This window comes from Limanda limanda, chromosome 5 (assembly GCF_963576545.1).
Source record: "Limanda limanda chromosome 5, fLimLim1.1, whole genome shotgun sequence".
Lineage (NCBI taxonomy): Eukaryota > Metazoa > Chordata > Actinopteri > Pleuronectiformes > Pleuronectidae > Limanda > Limanda limanda.
The window spans coordinates 16,799,813-16,822,893 of record NC_083640.1 but is presented as its reverse complement, the minus strand read 5'-3'; the positions used below and the strand labels follow the sequence as shown (position 1 = coordinate 16,822,893).

At 42.0% G+C, this 23,081-nt stretch overlaps 1 protein-coding gene across 1 annotated transcript; it reads right to left on the bottom strand.

Moving 5' to 3' along the window:
- Positions 1-7,540: 7,540 nt before the first annotated feature.
- LOC133002125 (gastrula zinc finger protein XlCGF57.1-like) lies at positions 7,541-14,182 on the bottom strand (the record flags this gene model as incomplete). The annotated part of the gene is made up of 4 exons (XM_061071887.1): positions 7,541-7,565; positions 7,958-8,086; positions 8,171-9,014; positions 13,894-14,182. Coding segments are annotated over 4 exons (1,287 nt in total), but the record flags the coding sequence as incomplete, so codon positions are not given.
- Positions 14,183-23,081: the final 8,899 nt, after the last annotated feature.

The following is a 23,081-nucleotide window of genomic DNA, read 5'->3' as shown; positions in this document are numbered from 1 at the left end:
GGCATTTGAAGAGGATACACCCAGCCCTTATAAATTCTCTCCGTCCACTCCCAGTCCCATAGAATAGAGATTTGGCCTTGAGATTCTTGAACCAATGTTTTCTATGTTTCTGACCATCACAGTAAGTCCTCTGTTCTCCATCAGGTGTGCATCTAGAGCGTCCATGCAATGTTTCTTTTTTAACTTTTATATCATCACCTGGCATCCATTGAGATCTTGTCTGAGCTCTTGGTCTGCCTCAGTGAGTAGATGTGGCTGTCGGACAGTTGTGGATGTGACGAGCCTTAGCTGCACACTGCAAAACACCCACAGTCTCAGCTATACTGTGGTGAGAGGGGCTCACACACGCCGCCATCAATGTATGGGCAGTGCCTCCCAGTGAATCCTGGAGGAGAAGGGTGATCTTGGAATCACGGTATGGTATGTGTGTGCTTCTGCAGTTGTTATGAGCACGGTTAGCCAGGACACGGATAACGTTTCCCAGTGCGAGCAGGCCCCTGTTGATATGAGCAGACTCGTTGTGCTGTGAGTCCTTGCTTCTTTTCTGAGCACACTCCGAGCCTGCCAGGTCGACCAGACAGAGTTTGGAGGAGCAGCAAGGCTTTAAGGAGGGATTGTTGTTGGGGAAACCTTGGTCGACCTGAAGGGTGAGGATGGTGTGAGAGCGACTGGAGTGCTCATTCATCCCTGTGGTGTTGATGTGGCGCAGAACGTTACCCGCCTCTACAACAGAGAGTAGCTCCTCTGCTGAGGTGACGACTACTTCTTTGGCTCCCACCACCACTGGAAACACATAGAACCACACAGTGATTATTTTTTGAATGCTTTTACACATCAGTCTCCCTCAAAATAATGTTATGCTATCATTTCATGTTATTCAGCTTATCAATACCGTGATTTTGACTGATCACATGTATTGACTTCTGCAGCTCTGCTGATGTAACCAGGTTTATCCCTTGGGTTTGGAGTCTATGAATCTACAATGGAAATCCTGTGTCACAATGTATGGGTATGGAGTTTTTGATGTGCATGTGTAGTGTCTTCAACTCTGCGTTGTGGATAACAATGAAGAGCACTTCAGAGGAAATGTCTTCCCGAATGATTTATTTCTTGCACAGCGACAGCCGTACAGATAACTGGGACCTTCACCAACTTGTATTATTCACACTGACCCCGAGTTTATATCTGCAATGGTGGAAACACAAACAGTGGCTTTCATGAGTGTGCTGCATGCTCCAAGCATTCTATTACATGCATATCGTTACTTTTAGCTTCCAGCTAACAAAACCAGTCATCAGTAAGCAGGCTGATGATACATGTGCACCGAGGCTTCGCAGCAGACACGCCTCTTCATCCACATGCAGATTAACACAGGAACAGAAATAACTGACAACACCCAAAAGCAACGTGAAATCAATAGAATAACATCTCTAGTAAGTTATTATCCTATTCACAAAGTCAAACTAACAAAAGTGGGGAAAGCAAAGAAAGTGAGTACCTGCCCGAGAGAGTCCAGAGCAAAGACGAAGTGCCACCGCGGAATCGCGAGTAAGAGCGCTTTCAGAACAAAATGCTCGCTCTAACTTCGGAACTACTCCTCGCCATCCCATTTCCCAAAAAGACGCGGACACTCAACACAATACCCAACTTTCTCATGTACACAACTATAAAAGAACAGAATGATGGAAACAACAAAAAACCCACCACACCGGATCTGGCGATCCTCCTCCAATATATGTGTCAATATAGAGCAACAACAATATACCCCTACTACACTAGTTAATTTTCGAAAAAGTAAAAGCTACAATATGCTGGTCTCTTATTTACAAATTAATCTTAAATTTGTGTCTTGCATGTCCAGCCAACCTTGTGGAAGTTAAGTGATCATTTTCTGAAATACACTCTCTGGGTACATTATTAAAAAAGAAAGGAAAACAGGTGACAAAATGGACAACACTGTGGAGCAACAAATGACTGAATGGCATGTCCTTCACCAGGATTGGTTGAAACAAATAGATGGAGGTTGGATGAAAGGACAAAATCCACACAGATAACATGTAGCTATACTATTAACATTTTGTGAGCTTGTTCCCTCTCATGTTAACATGGAAAAATAAATTCATATTTGTTCACAATTGTCAAAAAGATGTTTTCATTGCCTGTTTTTCCCTTGTCGTTCTCACTGATAAAAAGCTCTTTGTCAGTGTTATGAGACTCCAGCAGGTCTTGCAGCTGCTCCATGTACAGCTCCAAATATGTGACGCCCACTTTTGTCTCAACTCCATCACTGTTCTTCTTCTCCCCCAACAATGAGAACACATTCTCGGCCACACGGTCAATGATTCCTCCTTCCTCACCTGAGAGAGGTTTTAAAAAGAAGAGACAGTAATAAAGTACATGTTGCCAGAGTGTAATGGAAAATAATATTATTTTCTCTCTTTAACTATCACTCCAACAGCAACCCTAATTAAAAAAGGATACAAAGTAGAAATTGGATGGTCGAATGGGATCAACACTTAAAATAATTGATTACATTAATGTAAGGTCCGAGGAAGGAATGAAACTCATAATTGATATCAATGTAAATATTCAAGCCTAAAGGGTTGCTTTGCACATACAGTAACAATATGATACTCCAGTTTTTTTAATCTTTAAACAGTAATGATTCTTGGCTGAGACTTAATCACTCCCCCAGATAGGATTTAGAAAAGAAGCTTTTTCCAGTTTTTGATAGATATGAAATGTAATCGCAGAATGACTGATGTTGAGGAACTTCTCAGTTAAACTTACCCAGGTTCCCTCCTCCGAACGTGTACGTCTTCCCTGAGCCGGTTTGTCCGAAGCAGAATACAGTGGCGTTGTTCCCCCGGAGCAGGGTCTCGACCAGGGGCTCGACGCAGGAATTGTACACCTCATCTTGGGTGGCCGCGGGCCCGAACGCCTGGTCGAAGGAGAAGAGTCGGTCGGAGCCGACCATAACCTTAGTGGAGTCCGGTATTATCTGCACACATACCTTGTGGTTCTGGTAGACTTCTAGGGGAAGAAGCGGCCGGACACGGAGCGCCACCTTTACACACACCTCGCTCATGATGCTGAAGTGAAGGCACGGGGGAGAAGCAACGGGTGAGTAAGGAAATCAGTGTCATCTGATTTTAAAATTTTAAAGCCTTTGAATTTCTAGCATTGATTTTTTTAACATTGGAATTATGCACTTTTATTTTTCAATGTTCACAAATTCAGAATCAAAGGTTTAAGTTTTAAATATTCAGAGTATATATATTCAACTGCCAAAATTCTGTTGCAAAAATTAAAACGCTAAAATTCTGTTGCAGTAAATGCATTTCAAAATTCAATATTTCAGGTATTGCCCAATTTGTAGTTTTTGATCATCGCAAATCATGATTAAAATTTTCCTTAGCCTGGGTGCCAGACGAACTTAGCCCCGCCCACAACATTTGTTGTTCGGGAAGTTCGGTCTGGAGTCGCTCCGTTGGGGAGAAACTATGATAGACCCGAAGCTGGTCGATCCAATCAAATCGTCAGGGCGGGCTTTATACGATGATTGACAGATGATCTACAGTGACGTAATCAACCACGTCACCAAACAGCGCTGCCTGTGGCTCGACAGCTGAGATGTGTAGATGCTTCCATCGAGTCTGTTTCAGCAGACATCGACAGCCATTAATTTTGAAAGAGGAACAGAGGAACGCGATCAAGGCATTTGTAGATCGAACAGATGTTTTTGCCGTCCTCCTACGGGATTCATAAAAAGTTTAATTTATCAGCTGGCCCCGATGCTGCAGCCACACAAGCAGTCATATAAATAAAAAGAGAGTGGGGGGGGGGGGGGGGGGCGCTACGCTCCTCAGCACATATGAGACAAAAAAGACACATGTTGGGACGCTGTTAATGTTGGAGCAACAAGGAAGTGTAAAACGATTAGCTGCCGTTTCTCCTCCTCGCTGTCCTCCTGCAGAGCCATGACAGCGGAGCTCTGCAGCGCAGCGTGCGGATCAGCAGCTCCGTGGATTTCTGGTAGGGACGGATCTCTCTCAGAGCCTCGCTACCGGGACCCGTGACCGGGAGCATCCCGGTCACGGGTCCCGGTAGCGCTGAGGCTTCTCCACGCCGCCGCCGGCCGGGGCTCTCACGAGCAGCCCTGGTCTCCAGCTGCTTCCTGGGGGCTTTGCCTTCGGTGGATATACGAGCGGCATTAGCAGCAGTTCCATTGATTTATTTAGAGAGTGAATAAACTTGTGATACAGACAACTGACAACAACTATGTGCGCTTGACATACGTCACATATTACGTTGCTCTGATTGGTTGTAGGTCTATCCAATTGAGCGAAGAGGCATTTCTTTTCCTGGTTCAGTTGAAACACGCCCCATAATCACAGCCCAATGGAGCGGTCTCAGACTCATATTCTGACTAGAATTATGAGTCTGACAACGTCAGGCTACTTCTAATCCACAACATTGGTCAAAAATAATTTATACAGTATGTATTCACTATGGAACACCTACGATACATTTCACAAGGCTGTTTTTGCACATCGGATACATGCAAGTTTTATTTGACATACCATTACTAGTGAGAAAGAGAAAATGTACACTAAGTAGCTGTAAGCTAGCTAGTTTTTGTCTGGTTATCTAACCATAGCTAGATCAACAAAATAAAACTTGAAACATAACAGTAAATACTTAATAGACTGATTGATATGCATTTGAAAATGCGTGTTTGTGTGGCTGGTCCCAATCATTTCAGACTTACAGCTGAAGTCAGGGCTGGACTGGGAGAACAAAACGGCCCGGGCATTTTTTGGCTCAGACCGGCCCACATAATTAGCCGAGCACATCTGCCATTAAATTGACGTAACTTATGTTTTCTAAATGTCTTAAAGTAGCTCATATTAAAAGTACTTAAGTATCAAAAGTATCTGGTGTTGAAATGTACTTAAGTATCAAAAGTACAAGAACTAAAATAAAAAATGCAAAGCTCTTTTTATAGTAGGTCTATACAGACACAAAACAACCCAAAATGTTTCTCCTCAAGATTTATCTCAACTGACTGAAAAATTACAACAACAATATGCATATAATGTATAATTTTACCAATTTTGAACCCTAGATGCTGAGGTTCAAATAGTAATGGACCAGTGCATCTAGAGACAACAAAGAATTAACTATAAACAAGTGCCTCTTGTGTCTGCCCAAGAACATTAATAAACCGCAGTATAACCACTAAAACATTCTGTAAATATCACTAAACATGGACCTCTCATCAGTAGCAAGAGTGATACACAATGCCCCTTATGATAACTCAGCAAAGGGAAACCAGATCTAGGCACACAAAATAAGACACTATCTCTTATCCTATTCTAGAGGAAGTAAAAGTCGTAACAAGATTTCTGAAGGTGAACCTGCGGAGGGATAGACCAACCCCCCCCGACGGCAAACACGCCACCGGGACCTGCACATCTCAGGAGGGAGGGGGCAGCGAGTGAGAGAGAGAGAGAGAGAGAGGTGCGCCGTGGGTAGAGGCGTGCGACGCCAACCTCCGCTGCTCAAGTAACGAGCCAGTTTGGAGAATGTATTGAAAATTGAAAATGCGCGCTCACATGTCTGCCTCCACTCGCTCATCATTGTCGAGTCCTCCTCGCTCGTCTCCCGGCGCACCTGCTGCTGCTGGGCTGGTGAACCCGGCACCACATAGGTCCGTCAGTTTGGCACATTTAGCAGCCTCCACCTCCAGAGACTTCTGCTTTTTTTCCCGATGCTTCTCAGCGCCACCCGGGCGTTTTTTTACTCTTATTATCCATTAAGTTAAGTTTCTGTCTCAGCAGCAGCCAGTCCCGCGACTCCCCCCCCCGCCCCCGGTTTGTATTGTGATTGACAGCACTGTCAGGGCTCTCTGAGCCTGTCAGCCCATGATTGATTGACAATGACAAACAATAGACCAATAATATGTGTCGATGCTGGCAACACACTGCTAGCCCTCTGTAGCCAATTGGCCGGCCCAATTGGAGGGAATTTAGAGAGGAAGAAGAGAAAAAAAACAAAAAAACAACATAGCGGACCAGACCGGCCCACATTGGGTCAACGGCCCACCGGGATTATGCCCGGTATGCCAGATGGCCAGTCCACCCCTGGCTGAAGTGGTCAAAAAGATGCTGTATGAAGAACAGGAGTAGGAGTCAGAAATCTCTGTTGTTAAGGACCCATACTTTGTTCCACAGGATCAAGCTGGAGTTCTGATTGTTTTTTGGAATCCAGCGATCCTAAATGAAGAAGGCTCCTTTGATGACATAGGAGATTCACCTTGTTGGTCTTCAAAGGATCCTCTGAGGACATGCAGGATTCATCTTCCCAATCATCAAAGGAGCCTTTTGGTGACATCGATAGAAGCCCAAAACAGCCCAAAACAGATCAAACTGCCACAATGCAGAGGTACATTGCAGTATAAATAACTCAAGAAGTCTATGCACAATAGTTTACAAATGACATGATGATATTGTTTTTATGAAAGAGTATTAAAAAAATAAGTAACTTGTTTACGGTGCTCAGTAATGTATCTGTAAGAGTGTTACGTAAATAAACAAATAAACATGAAGGTGTGTTTTCAACGTCTTTACCGGCATCAGGTGGCGGTTGCACACACACACACACACACACACACACACACACACACTTAACCAAACACACACAAACACACACACAGACACACTCTTAACCAAACACACATTATTCATTAATTCTTTAACATGAATTTGCAGAAACAGCAGCTTGATGAGAGAAAAGTCTAATGAGCTTTTCTCCTGAAAATCTTGCAGCTTAAATAAAGTTTTCATTCACCTGCAGCGATATTAAAATAGTTTATAAAAACCCACATAAAGCAGGTTTGAGTTTCACACTGATAATTAAAGAGCTGAAATGTGTTTTGATATGAAATCCAGTTGGATTTTAATTGGACTGGTTGAGTGAGTTTGTTGAATTAGTGTGATACTATACTAAACAAGGCCCAAAGTGTCACTGAATGGAGAGGTTGAATGTAGAAGCTAAATGACTCAGCAGGTTGAATAGCAAATAGGAAAAAGGTTAAGTGATTCATCAGTTCATTCAGGTACTTTTTTCTCCTATTAAGATGCATTTTCAAATGGATTTCAAGATCACTCCCCCCCCCTCCCGCCTAAAATATCAATTAGTAAACAAGATAAGGGAAAAGGGCAATTAGCACTGTGGGGCTGTGGAGTTAGACAGCTCATTGGCTTTCCGTTGACTCGGAGAAAATATTAAAAGAAGCATTTATGTTTTTAATTAATAACAGAACAATTTTAATAAATAAGACAATCAAACCTGATGTGACCACTGATACATAATCCTCAGTTAAACAGACACCACCACTGCTCAGTCTATTTTCATAGATGTCTTATAAATACGATATTTCATCATTATAATCATTCTCCTAGAGTTGCAATTAGAAATTAAGGGAACAAATTGTTTCATCAACAAAGGCACTGGAAAAGGAACACTGTGCTGAGCTTTACTCTTCTTGAAGCTTGACCGATCTATCATGACCAGAAAAATGCAAAAAGGCGGAAGCCCGCCATTTTGCATTTAGTGGCCATTTTGGCCATATTCCACATTTTTACTTTGAGGTACTTGTACCAGGGCTTACATCAGATCAACTTCAAATTGAGATGAAAACAAAAACAATTATACATTAAAATTACAATTTCTAGAATTGCAAAGCAGCACTGAACGTGCCCGTGCACATGCATTTTGAAGAGTGGCATGCGTTTTGCGCACTGGGTCAAAGAGAAACGCTTTGCCACTGCCCAATGATCTAAGTTGTTTTATAGTAATATAAATAAACGGTTTCTCTCCTGTATGAATCCTCATGTGAAAATTTAGAGTGGCCCTATGGCTAAATCTTTCACCACACTCAGAGCAACTAAACGGTTTCTCTCCTGTATGAGTCCTCATGTGTGAATTTAGACTGCTCTTTTGGGTACATCTTTTACCACACTCAGAGCAACTAAAGGGTTTCTCTCCTGTATGAATCCTCATATGTGAATTTAGAGTAGCCCTACTTCTTAATCTTTCACCACACTCAGAGCAACTAAACGGTTTCTCTCCTGTATGACTCCTCATGTGTGCATTTAGACTGCACTTTTGGGTAAATCTTTTACCACACTCAGAGCAACTAAAGGGTTTCTCTCCTGTATGAATCCTCATATGTATAGTTAGATGGCCCCTTTCGTTAAATCTTTTATCACACTCAGAGCAACTAAACGGTTTCTCTCCAGTATGCAACCTCATATGTCTATTTAGACTGGCCCTACTGCTAAATCTTTCCCCACACTCACAGCAACTAAAGGGTTTCTCTCCTGTATGACCCCTCATATGTACCATTAGATTGCCTTTTTGGTAAAATCTTTTACCACACTCAGAGCAAATAAACGGTTTCTCTTTATGAATCCTCATATGTTTATTTAGATGGCTCCTATGGCTAAATCTTTTACCACACTCAGAGCAACTAAACGATTTTTTTCCTGTCTTACTTCCCATATCACTTAGAGGCTGTTTGTTATTTCTTATATTTAAACCAGTCTGAGGTTCCCTGGTCTCCATCCAATCATCCTCACTCTCTTCAGTCTCAGAAGAGTCTTCACTCTTGTCCTCAGGACCTGGTTGTGAAAGTCCATCAGGACCTAAGTTCCTGGCTGGTTCTGGTGCTCCACAGTCCGCTCTGTTCTCCTTCGTCTCACTCGGATGAAGCTTTGACGATTTAAGGTTCTCTTCATCTTCTTCACTCTTCACAGCGACAGGAGTCAATGTGAACTTGATATCAGCCTCCTCCAGTCCTTGAGGCTGCTGTCCATCCTGATTGGTCCACTGTTCCTCCTGTTCCTCTTTAATGTGAGGGGGCTCTGGGTCCTCCTGGTCCACAAGGGGGCTCCACTGCTGCTGCTCAGATGGATCCTCTTCTTTATTCATCATCATTTGCTGGATGTCTGCAGGACACACTGAAACACAAATACACACGTTTATCATTTCAGAGTTTCCTGAAGTGTTTTGAAAAACTTGTGTTGTGTCGTTAAATGTTGAGATTTCTGAACGATAACATTCAGGACGTAGAGATGTTGAGGTCGTTTACAGTTGGTGTAACGACGCAGCTCGTAAAGGAAGCGGCATAAAACAAAGGGTTTCTGGTAAAAAAAAGTGTTTCATTTTGAGGCCAAATAAACTAATTAGGTCACTAACAGAGGAGAACAGGGCGAGGGGAAGTTAGTTAGTTGGTTAAGCTGCTTTCAGATAGGGCTGCACAATTAATCGAATTTTAATCGCGAGCACGATTTTGGCTGCCACGTTTAAATGAGCATGACAGTCAGCGATATTGACGTTTAAAATGCGTGCTCTGCTACATATCAAATCAAGTGCTTCCTCAACTAACGGTCAGCCAACCACCAGGGGGAGACCGAGAGGGGAGGTGTCATGCGCGCACCCTGTCAGCGGCAGCCTAAAAAAAAGTTCTGTCTGCAGTGGAATCCGGTATTAGTAGAAGAGTAGAGAGACAGAGAGCAGACGGTCGCGGGTGTCGTGTGAAAGGTAAATCAAATGTCAGGAGTAGAAGGCGAGGAGCTAGTCCCTCGAAAAGGACCATCATCGGTCTGGAAGTTTTTTGGATTTAACGAACAAATCATATGCAACGAGTGCGTTAGAGTTTTGTCTGCGCCGCATAGCAATACAGCTAACTTGTTCAACCACCTGAAAAATTAACGAGCCAAAGCTAACGTTACCTCACTGAATCTCCGTCCATGTCAGACGTCAACTCAGATAACTATAACAGCGACCCTGGATAGTGCGACAGCGTATCCATCCACCTACTAAAGACACCGAAATAAGGGATGCAATCGCATTTCATTTGGCCAAAGACATGTGTATAGAGCTGCAACAAATAGTCGACAAAATCGACGATGTTGATTGTGAAAAATTGTCGACGTCGATTTTAATTGTCGACGCGTCATATATTATAAAACGATTCAGCGCTGCCGGTAATTTTCATCCGGCATTGCAATGAACTACAGGAACTGCTGGGGGCAGTGTCGCTTCCATTGTCTATATGCACCAAGGCGTAGAAGAAGAACGTTTTGGAATCATGGCAGAACGGAGAGTGGGAGAGCCGAAACAAGATAGACAGAGACTTTCAGAAGTCTGGGAATATTTTACCAGCAAACCAAATAAAAAAGTACAATGTAGCATCTGCAAAACGGAATTAGCATTTCATAGCAGCACCACGGCAATGCATGAACATTTGAAACGGAAGCATCCTAGAGCCACCAGGTCTTCTTCTCGTGATGGGTAAGTTTAAATTAACTACTTGAGTAAAGTTAGCCTTGTTAACTTATCGTGAGGTTTACGCTTACATGTTGGAAAACAGAACGTCTCATGGAGGATGCTTGCTAACGATATTTCAGTTATGTTAAGTGCAATGTAGTAAATCAGTGAATTATCAGAGTAGCCTGTCTTTTTGTTCGTTCTGAATAGGGTTGCAAAATTCCGGAGAATATTCAAAGTCGGATTCATGAACAGCTGGAAATATGTTCTTAAACACCAAAGTGTTTTTAGCTGTGCACTGATTCTTAAAATCACGTCTACAGCCGTATGCCTAGTGCATTCTGGGTAATGCAGTTCACTTAATCTGCACATAACAGTGTTTTTCCGCCCCTTTGCAACCCTAGTTCTGAAAAGTTAACCTCCTCCACTTAGCATTCTTCAAACAAAAGATTGTGGAAAAAAATAATTTTATATCAACACAATTAAGAGAGATCTGCTCTAGCATAATACAAAACTATGATACTATAGCCTACAACGTGATAATTAAAGCTTTGTGTTTTTTTCTCTTTATTTTAGTACAAAGCAAAGGCTTGTGGACGAATTTGTCCTGAAGAGAGGCTCATGCACCCCTCAGATGGCAGGAGTCTTTACAGAGAGCATCCTCAACATGCTTGTCAATGACATAAGACCTCTATCAATGGTTGAGGATGAGGACTTTAAGCAGATGGTCAACACATTCCATCCAGGTTACACCTTACCTTCCAGAACTCATTTTACAAAGCTCATGGAGCAAAAGTATGAAGCTACACTTGTCAGGGTTATAGAGGCTCTGAAAGCAACTGAGAACAAGATTGCCCTCACAACTGATGCTTGGACCAGTGTAGCATCAATCTTATCTTGGCATCAAATGTCACTTTATAAGTGATGATTGGGAGCTCACTAGCTTCTGCCTCACAACCCTGCCACTTGAAGAGAGACACACCGGAGCCAACATTGCTGCATGGATTGAGCAGGCTTTGGAAAGATTTGAGATCCCTACAAGAAGAATTGTGGCAGTTGTTCATGACAATGGCTTGAATGTTGTGCTGGCTGCAAACATATTGAAAGAAGAACATGGGTGGGGGTCTGTCCGCTGCGCAGGCCACACTTTGCAGTTAGTTATAAATCATGCGCTAAAAAACCCTCAGGTCAGCAAAGCACTTGGAGCTGCAAGGTGTCTCGTTGAGCACTTTAACAGAAGTGAACTGGCTGCAAGCGAGCTGAAAGTGAAGCAGAAACAAATGGGGACTCCTGAACACAAACTTGTACAAGAAGTCAGTACCAGGTGGAACAGCACCTATCATATGATTAGTAGCTACTGGAACAGAGGTGGCCAGTCACTGCAACCCTTTCTGACTCAGCAGTAACACAGAGAGGGAAACAGTACCTAGACCTCAAAAGCAATCAGTGGACCCTACTAGAAGAACTGGCCCAAGCTCTCCAGGCCTTTGAATGTGCCACTGTGTACTTGAGTGCTGAGAGTTATGTGACAGTCTCTGCACTGCCTCCTCTGGTCAAAGGGCTTCTGAAGTCCACCCACACTGTTTATGATACAGCTCATGTGCAGGCCTTCCAGGCAGCTGCTTCAGAGGAAACCACTGCGCGCTGGTCAGGAGAGGTCACCTTCACAGAAGATATCCAAAGCAAACAGATCATTGCAGCTGCACTTGACCCACGATTTCGTGAAATTCTGAAATTCCTGACACCAGAGGAGAGGTTCAGTGTTCAGAATAAAGTACAAGCTCTGGCACTAAAGCCCATGGATGGGAGTACTGTGAACCAGCTCACCAGTGGGAACCAAGATGCCACAGCATCAGCTGACAAGGGAACCCCAAATAGGAGGACGGTTTCAGTACTGGATTCACTGCTTGGATCAGACTCAACGGACAGTGACAATGACAACAATGAAGAGAAGGCGCACAACCAAATGATCAGTGATGAAGTGCTGATGTACTTTGGAGAGCAGCCTCTCTCAAAAACAGAAAGTCCCCTGTCTTGGTGGAAGTTGAATGAGGCAAGGTTTCCATCTCTTGCATCACAAGCCAAATCATTCTTGTGTATTTCAGTTACCTCTAATCCCTCTGAGCGGCTCTTCTCAGCAGCTGGGAACATCGCCTCCATGAAGAGAGCCAGCCTCACTCCAGAGCATGTCAATATGCTCACGTTTCTACATTGCAATTTGAAACGTGTTTAAATTGTGTGTTCCCCTGAAGTAATTTTGAATTACTTTGAAACCCTTATTTGCACTGACTTTTTTACTTTTGGACTTTGTATGTCAGTTATTTTTTAATTATTTTGCACTTGGAGAGGCTTGATTGCTATTTTGAGTTACTTTACAAACTTTATTTGCACTTTCTCTCCTTTTAAAAGCATATTTGCACTTTAATTTGTCTTACAATTTTGTTTGTTTATTTTGATGTTTAAATGTTTACACAACTTGTTCCTGAAATACATTTGAAGTTAAAATTCCAACATTTTGAGTCATTATTTTAATTTGCTATGGGAAATAATCGTAAGATTAATCGATTACCAAAATAATCGTTAGTTGCAGCCCTACATGTTTCCAATAAATAATTTGCAATGTAACAATAACTGTAGCTTTCTTTTAAAATTAAGCCTTTAGGTGAGATTATGATGTGTCAGTTTAAGGGTGATAAATTACACTGTAACAGTTACAGTAAAATTTATCAATAACACCTTGTTATTGCCTTTTCTGCATAGGCCTGAATTGTTTTAATTTGGTTGCATTCTGTAATGGATATTTATTTTTAGTAAGCCCTTTATTTTGGGCAAAATTTGTATTTATGTTTTGCTTCAGGTTAATCAGAACCATATAGGTTTTATTTTGATGCAGAGACGTGTACATTAGCTGGAATGTAGCACAACAATGGAAGTGGAAGCAGTGGTCATTTAAATGTGAAAGTGCAATAAAAAGATGTTGTTAATTTAATAAAATTAATGAATAATCGTGATCTCAATATTGATCAAAATAATCGTGATTATGGCCATAATCGTGCAGCCCTACTTTCAGACAAAACCTGTGGGTAAAACTCAGAGAAATGTGTCCAGACTTTCTGTTTCAGACAGCAGCAGGTTTTCTGCACAGACTTGTGACAACAGCATCAAATCCTCCTCATTAATCAGGTGAGAGGTGGAGCCATATATATATATATATATATATATATATATATATATATATATATATATATATAAGGCTAGATGTCTCGGTCAACGGAGTCGAACGTCCGCACATGGCGGCCATCTTGCCACAGTCAGTTCGCTCACCCATAACATTGTGTTGGTGGTGGTACGTACTTTTTAAATAACCATAACTTGCTTAATTTTCAACCGATTTTAAAACGGTTTGGTTTGTTATAAACATCAGAGATGTAGTTATGACACTGCATACTAATGAATAATTATGTTATGTTTTAAAAAACAGAATAATGTTCTAAAATAGCTCTCGAGCTGATGCTAGCTAACGTTAGCCTGTTAGCGGTTCCTCTAGGGACTGACCTGCTCTGTGCAGCCGGACTACGGGCTGCATCACGGCATCGAGCAGCCTCTTCTGGCGGCAGATCTCCCGCTCGGACTGCGCCACTCGGTCCTCGTACTCTGCCACGGTTTCCTCAAGCACCGCGAGGATCTCCTCCCCCGCCGCCGCGAGCAGCTCGGTTAGCATCGCTCTCAGCTCCGGGACTCGAGCCTTTCCTCCTCCTTTCTCCACCTGCAGCAGGAAGTCTTCAGCGGCAGCGCTGATACGCTCATGTACCGACACACGGAGCAGCTGCACGGCGGACATGTTCCTCCTCTCTGCCGCTCTGTGTCTCTGACGGGACAAAGAGCATAGATTTATATATAAAGACTAGATGCCTCGTTCGACGGAGCCGGACGTCCGCACATGGCGGCCATCTTGCTACGGGGCATCTCGCTCACCCATAACATCGTGTTGGTAGTGGTAAATAACCATAACTTGCTCAATTTTCGACCGATTTTTAAACGATCTGGTTTGATATAAACGTCAGAGATGTAGTTATGACACTGCATAAATTATTAATTTTTCTTAGAAAATAACATAATTATTCATAAGTATGCAGTGTCATATCTACATCTCTGACGTTTATAACAAACCAAACCGCTTAAAAATCGATTTAGAAATCAGATTTAGAGCTGAATATAGCTGGATTATGTTTTTTTTAAGACCTTTGGACTGAACCAGATTCGTTTCCAGTTTCTAGGCTAAGTACCTGCTGTCTTTTCTGTATGTTAAATAGTCATGAGCGTGGTATTAATCCTCTCATGTAACGTTTAACAGAAAAAAACAATTGAGCTTATTTTCCAAAATGTCGAGGTTGTGCACACTTTAAATCTGAATCTAAATATCAAGCGAGATGTTTTATTTTTTGCTATTTACAAAAACTGTGCAGTTAATTCTGTATCATCGGGCACAGTCATGACATCTTATCACTGCTGAGTGGTGCCGAGGAAACTGTACAACTGGAGAGTTGGTTTGTGATTTTCTTTTTTCTTCAGCGATCAATATGAATTTCACTAGAGATTTACTTTAATATATTGTGTTGGAGATGATTTTAAACTTGAGAATACATATTATATTTTGAATGATAACCGAGAGCTCATCATACGTTTTAGTGCCTTCCCTATCTCAGAGGGATCTAATGTAAACACTCCCTCAATGTTTTTCACATTTCATCCCAGCCGACTCTTAATTCACTGTGGTGTGACCTTTTTTTTTTTGCTTGAATTTTTATGCTTTCTTTTTCTGCCATGTTTTCTATCTTCTCATGGGTGCCATTTTTCTTATGTTTCATACTGTTTGTATGGATAACGAGAAGGACATGTGTGCACATGCTGCACACAAATCCAACTCATTCATGCTCAGTTTCGAGACAGAGGTTCACTGATGAAGACGAGGGAGATTTTCCTCACGGCGTCTAGACGGAACCCTGCTTCTTCTCAGACTGTGACTCACAGAGGTGAGACTGGGGTTAAAAAATCTGTATGTTTATACTTGTAACATTGTCTTTAAACAGCAAAGACACAATAATGGAAGATGAGGATAATAAAGTTGTTATTGTTGACACTGAATATCTGTCTGCTTGGTTTTCTTTCAGTGGAAGTGTGAAGATGGGATCAATATATTTGGTGTATGGGAGATTTTAGAATGAAAAACTGTCTCTCACTGTAACAGCACAACTCTCAGAACTAAAACTACTGTACACCTTTAATGGGATGACTCAAGAATAAAAACAACATATTACAAAAGGCTTGCATACATTTGCTGAAGGTGCTGTCACAGGTTTTAAATGACTGTTGTCCTCATATTAGTGTTTTTATATATCTGCACTATAGAAAAAACATTCAGTTACATGTAATGGCACACTCAATTTGTTTTAATTGAGGGAAAACTCAGGACTCTATGATGGCCATATTTGTTATCTTACTATCTTATATTATGTCATATATATATATTTATATATATTGTCAGGGCATTATAAGTACTAGTAAGGGCAGCACTGGCTGTGTCTTCTGTATTCTCAGCAGGGGTTAACAATTTACGAGTTGTAGTATCTTATCTACAACACAATCTTTAATCTTTATAACACAATTTTTTCACCAAAAAGAAAAGAAAAAATTATGCAAAATATACTTTATTCAACACAATTTAACTTCGGTAGTTTAAAGGAGTTCTATATATATTCCTGCAATTTATTTTAAGTGAGATCTTCATTATAATTTTGTATTTACATAATATACGTTTTATTTATTTATTGACCAGATATTAAATAGTTTAAGCAACCACATTTACATTTTAGATGGAAAAATAATTACACAAATACAAGAACTAGGGCAATCGTCACCATAACAATTTTTTTTCTCTTATATTTATCAACCATCTGTTCACTTTTAAATTTTTATATCAATATTTGTATAATTTTACGGCCCCTGTGTTGCTCTCAGTGTTGGTTAGAGGCTGTGGTTACACTCAGAAACCATTGACTATTTATCTCACTCTCTTTAAATGTGAAAGTATCCAATGTGACGCCTCCACTCGGCGTCGCAAGCTGTTTGACGGTTTCCAGGACAACGGAGGGAAGCGTCTGCCAATCAGGACTCAGACCAGCAGCTGATCCGCAGAGTCGAGTTTCCTGGTTTGTTTCCTCAGAGTAAGTTTGATAAGTTTGTTCCAGAGCTGCGATGGAGGAGGGATTTAGATTTTACATGTGATGTATATGTTTGTGTCTGAGTATTACACAGCTACAGGTGAGTGAAGCTAGTTTGACCCAGAAAAGCCTCTGAATTCAGGTTAACTGTGTGTTCATGGTGAAGCCACATGCTTGAGTTAAACTTTACTGTGTTTTCAAAATCCACTGGTTATAGAGTTGAACAGTGTGAAACAATCTTCTGAGTGACGTCTGTGAAGAAGAAATGTGTAAAATGCTTTTTTCCGCGTTTATTTAAAGTCATTGTAGCCGACATTAGCTAAACATCTGAGAGGAGAGATCCTTCATGGACCTGCTCCTCTCCTGCACTTGATGTTCATCCTGGTGGAAGAGGGACAGACTCAGGAATTTATGGTGCTCTTAGTGAAAAGAAGTCTGTTTGTCCAGCTAACAAGCTGAATGGTCTTGGTTTCCTGGACAACAGAGCAACAAACCCCCCCCCCCCCCACACACACACACTCTTAAACTGGTCGTGTTGTGTCTGTTCTCCTGCTGAACCTCTGCACATTTGTCCCCATGCAGCATGGAGGGGAAACACCAGGACGGAGCAGAGGCGGATGCGGAGGACACCGATGAGCTTCTCTTCACTGGTCTGATCTGTTATACATTGTTTTAACATCTACTTCCCACTAATGTGAGTTTAACCCTGATGTGTGACCCAACAGATCTGGATGTCAGCAGCAGGGAGTTGGACCTGCAGCCTCGGCCTCTCAGACTGGATCACTGCGACCTCCTGATGGATGCCATCGATGCTCAGCTCGGTCAACTGCAGGTTTGTGACACAATCTATCTGCTTCTCTGCATGTGGGTTCAGGAATACAGCTTTTAAGTAATAATGTGATTACCTCCAATTCCAGGTCCAGCCCCACAAACAGCAGGACATTTTCGGAAAGCATGAATGCAGCCATACCGGTAATTCCTGTCATTATAAAACTTGATGTGATTTTTATTTTGAAACTTTATAATATTCTGTGTTTTGCTTTTTTTCTAGCTCCGAGTCGATCTTCAAGCAAAGACACAGGCCTTGGAAGTACAACTCAGACACATGACACACCCATGTCTTGCCTTGATTTAATACGCACTCCGACAATGAAGCAAACATTAGGTAATATTTCAATATTGTTGCAGGAAAAACTGTTCTATTTAAAAGTTAGGAGCCAAATTATGCTAAAAGGATTTATCGGGAAATTACTTTTTTTGTCTGGTTGAATCTGCAAAGACAAAATAAAAAGTGAAATGAGTGAGATGTATACATGTATATATACTGTATGCAAATACTGTGTTTACATATATATGTCTATATTTAAGGCCTTACTGCAAAAGGAAAAGTTTTCCCTCCACAATAAAACAACTAATTTCCACTCCTGTAACCCAGAGAGGAACACAGGCTGCCTGGGAAGTCCTGACACTCATGAGGACACTCAGAAGAGGTTGGACGGAAGAACAAAGGAAAAAGAGGAACTGGAGTCTCGGAGAGAGGAGGTCATCTGGAGACTCGGGAGGCTGCTAGGGGACACTTGTGAGGAGGATACATTGACACGGGAAGCACACCTTCTTTCAGACAGTGTCTGCACTGAGGACTTTGTCATGCGCTTCGGTGGAGATATGGTGGATGTGCCATTGCCCGAGAGTCATTATCAACAGCAAGACATAGGAGAAGAGGCTGGGAGGACAGAGACATCTGACAGTGAACAAAAAAGACAAAATGTTCTTCATGTTAAAAGACGAGGATCAGCAGCACAGGGCAAATTCATTAAGATTCACTGAAGCTAATTGGTGTAAGCACCTCCTCCAAGGAGTTTATGTTGCGCTGTCTGTTTGTTGTTATGTTTATTTGTTTATATTTTTTGTCGGCAAGATTACACAAAAACAGACTTCTACTTAACCTAGTCGAAGTTTGCACAATGGTCCAGGAAAGAATAGATGTTGGTGCTAATCTGAATCAGAGGAAGGATTCCATATTTTTTTCCGGCAAGAATTCATGGATGTGGATTTGCTTTTTAATCAGGCAAATTTCGATGCAGCCTGATTGAATTCAAGGGGACTGTTTGTTCCAGCACGTTTGTTGTTATCGATGCCTCTGGGCTCAGCTAACTTGGCTCTTGCCCATTATGACCCAGTTACACCTTTTGATTCTCTCACTTCCCTCTCAGTGTCTCACAGAACAGAGGTTGTAACAGAATGTGAAAGCAAACAGCACAAATGAAGCTTAGTGCAAGTTCAGTGAGGAAGACTTAAGCTGCAGACGATCAGCTGATCGTAACGGAGCACTTAACCTGCATAGTGATCAGCTGATTGTGGGTGTTCCTAAATGTCCAATCAGGTCTGGCGCGGGCTCTTCAGCCAATCATTCAGCACCTGTCAAACCTTTAAAATCCCTTCTCTTCTGCAGTCAGGCGTCCTTCAGTGACGCGCATAACCCCTCCTCCACCCCAATCTCCTCCAGTCTCCAGTAGAATATTCATCAACCTCAACTGATTATATGCCTTATCTCACATCATGCTGGCAGCGATCATGGACCTTGATGACGGATCCCAATAGTGTCAGTGTGGGAGCTGATCGCGGACTAAAAAAGCAACAACCTGCCTGACAATATACCAATCACTCGTGGCATCCATTGCACTTCTCTCCGTCCTGGAAGAGGGATCCCTCGCATGCAACTCTTCCTGAGGTTTCTACATTTTTCCTTTTAAAGAAGGTTTTGTAGTTTTTCCTTACTCTTGTTGAGGGTTAAGGGCAGAGGATGTCACAATTGGCGAAGTCCAATAGGACAATTCTCACGAATATGGGCCATCCAAAACTATCGTTTGACTAATGAACCACCACCAGTGTCTAGACCCCGGGGGGTATTCCTGTTCGATGCTCTGCTCCACCCCCTTCTAATCCCGATGACATCTCACAGGGGTCTAAAATGCCACAGACTGTAAAACATTCATATTCTTGTGTGTTTGCAAAATAAATATTGTAAATTGGAAATCAAATATCTCCTAATTGAAGAGGAGCTGTTCTCCTGAGGCCAGGTGCCTGGCAGGTACTACACAAAGGTTACACAGCATCTGCTGCACAGTCCAACTGATCCTCTTGTGCATCTGTTCACTGCAAACAGTAACTGGAGTTTGTGTGTGTTTTACAGGAGTACCTGTGAGGAGTTTTGATTCTGTGTCCATTGCAAGTGACCTGGACTCAGTCAGCACAGGGCGAGTCAGACAGCACATCCACACACGGCCGGTGAGAGACGGCAAAAACTGTGAAAACTAAACATTACAGTAGCTCTGGAGGGCAAATCACAATGTAAAAAACAAAAGAACCAACCACAAAACACAACGGCGAGTAAACAAACACAACAGCGCTAGCAAACGATGGCCCGTCATCAACAAGGCTTTTCGCTGATTGGATGGAGGCATTATCCGTCCAATCAAATTCTCTCCAATAGGAAGAGTTGACAAAACATGTTCTAGGATTTTCTGTTGTGTTTTCCTATTTGTTGCTGTGATTTGCACTTTGCCTCATTATATAAAAAATATCACCTGTACACATTACTAAGAGCTAACAATAATATGTAGAAAATATTTATGAGCATGGGAGAAAAAGATGTGTGTTAAATTGTAGTTAACATTGTTAGTGTCGCCCCCCCCCCCCCCAGGATGGCGCTCTCTCATTCAGTCTGTCGGGGGCGTGGAGGATTACTTTACTAACCAGAGTGACGATGACACACCCACACAGGAAGAACGTGACCCTCTACATCAGGTAAAGCAAGAGTTCACTGTTTATTCTCTTATTCAAAGAGGCTGTGGAGACTTAAAAATAACTTAATCTCAGAGTTTTCCGACAAACAACATTGTTTTCTTTGTTTTGCAAAGTCCACAGATCCTCGTTTGGCACTTATCAAAAAAGAAAACTTCGGAAAACTCAGCATAAAAAAAGAGAAAGTTGCAGGTAAAGCAAAGGGAGCAATATTTGAAAACTCTGTCTTCTCTACAGTCTTTTCATTAAAGGAATTACTTTCACAGTTTTTCAGTCTCATACACTGATTATTTTTAAATCTCCCAGACTCAGGTTTTATTTGGGAGACGACGACAAAGACACATATGAGAAAAGTTCTGAGAGGACATCAGAGAAAATGCAGTGGACAAAAATGAAAGAGCAGCACACTAATCTCCGACAAGTAAGAATTAATTTTACTATGTTATTTAGTAAATTCTTTCATGAACACGTGCAAGATAGTTCACATCAAATGTGAGAACGTGGAGGAGACACTCAGGTTGAAGAGGACACAGTTAAAAGACGTGGAACTCTGCCTTTCTGAACTTCGGCTGAGAAGAAAGGTAACTGGCAGCACCTTCAATAGTAAACTCTGCATAGAAGTCTCACTAATAAAAACATATTCATAGGCTATGGTTTTTCCCCCAGCATGCCTTGCAGGAATTAGAGCGAGTGACTGCACAGAGAGCACAGGTGGAGAAGGAGAAGAAGACAATGGAGTCCAGTCTGAGAGACAGCAGGATAGAGAGAGACTCTCTCAGGTATCCCAATACTTTATCCTTCTTTTTTTTTATAAACAGAGGCAGATGGACAATGTCATACTGCACCAACAGGAGTCTGGTCTTAAATCAATCTTAGTTAGTTAGTCAAAGTAGCACAACGATGAATGTGTTGTAGTTGCCAAGTGGAAAAGTTGCAGAGACAAAGATATTCTTGTCTCCATGAGATCAGAGAAATGGAGGAAGAACTTGAAACTCTGAGTCAACGTCAGAAGACTCTAAAGGACGGATCCTGCTCGAAGGTAATGAAACCTGTGTAAACCAACGGATCAACTGGTTCTTTCGTAAAGTCACATGTTTTAATATGTCAGATTTATTGTTCTTCTCGATGCTCCACTCAAACAGAACAACGTCATCATATCAGTGCTGGAGAGGGAGGAGATGAAAAGAAAGCTGGACGTGCAAAGACTGAACTGTTTGCTGAGCAGAGCCGTGCAAGAGAGAAGAGTCCATGCAAGAGGTGCAGTATAAAGGCCCAGTCATATTCTTTTCATGATGTAAATTGTAATCCATAACTATTTTAATATTATTGAAGTAGTGTTGTCACGATACCAAAATTATGACTTCGATACTATACCTGCCAAAATATCACGATACTCGATACTTTCGATACGATACCACCAATACGATACAATACCACAAATACGGTACGATACCACAAATACGATACGATACTGGTATATTTATTTATCATAGTAATAAATAAAACATCTGTAATGTTCCCTTTTTTACCAGCTTGTTCCTGCCCAGCTTTTTGAACACTTAACAAATGGTATTCATATTAGTATTAGCCTACAGTAAGATATAAATGAAAACTACATGGTGACATCATAGCATTGATTATACACGGGGATGCAGGCCTATTGTCCGTATCTGACTATATGACTACATAGTTATTTCCACAAGAGTTACATAATTTTACAGATGTGTGTTTGAGGTGAAAAAAAAAGTAAAAACATGCCACCTGAGCGAGTGAGTGGGGGCGGGGCCCCGAGGCCTGTGTGTGTGTGTGTGCACACAAACGCACACACACACACACACACACGCCCACTCCTGTTTTTTTCATGCTGGTCTGATACGATGCTGATTTGACAAATGAACGTGACGTTCCCGTTCAACATATGAACACTGCACAGGGAGGGGCCGAGGAGCCGCGGGATGAGACCCCCCCCCGCTCCGGAGAAACAACGACTTGTTTTCGTGTTCCGCCGTGTAAGAGATGCGGACGTTACAGTCCCGCGTCACATCCCCGCCCCCCTCACGGTCCCGCCCCCCCTCACGGTCCCGCGCCCCACCTGTATGTCTCCGCCCGGTCGCGCCACACAGTTTGAGAGAGGATCACTTTCAACAAGCCGAGGACGGTCGGCTCGGCCATGTCTCCCCTCCTCGCTGTGAGTGACGGCTGCCTGTTGCATGTGTGAGAGCTGGGTAGCCCCGCCCCTCGCAGTCAATGCATGCAGTCAGCGGGACAGGGAGCGGAGCAGAGAGTGCGCTCTCTTTGCCTGCTATTTTAATAAAGTACCGGTACTAAAAATATGCTAAACCGTATCGTTTTTTACGTAAGGGTACCGCGGTACCTTTCTAGTACCGGTACACCGTGCAACACTATATTGAAGTAATAAAACCACCGCTTATATGTAACAACAAAAAAATGTTATTAAATAAAGACGATCAATGACCATGCATTTTGCGCACTGCGGCAAAGATAAACGCTTCACTTCCTGCGTCTGTAGAGCGATGTCGATCCTTGCTCATTACGGTCCACACTATCAATTCCACATCACACTGTGAAAATTGTATGTAAATCGAATGATAGATGTTTTGTTTTTTAGTTTAAAATTTTTAATTATCTTAAATAAAAAATAAATAGAATAAATTAAATAAAAAAATGAAATAAAAAGTTTAGTGGCCATTTTGGCTA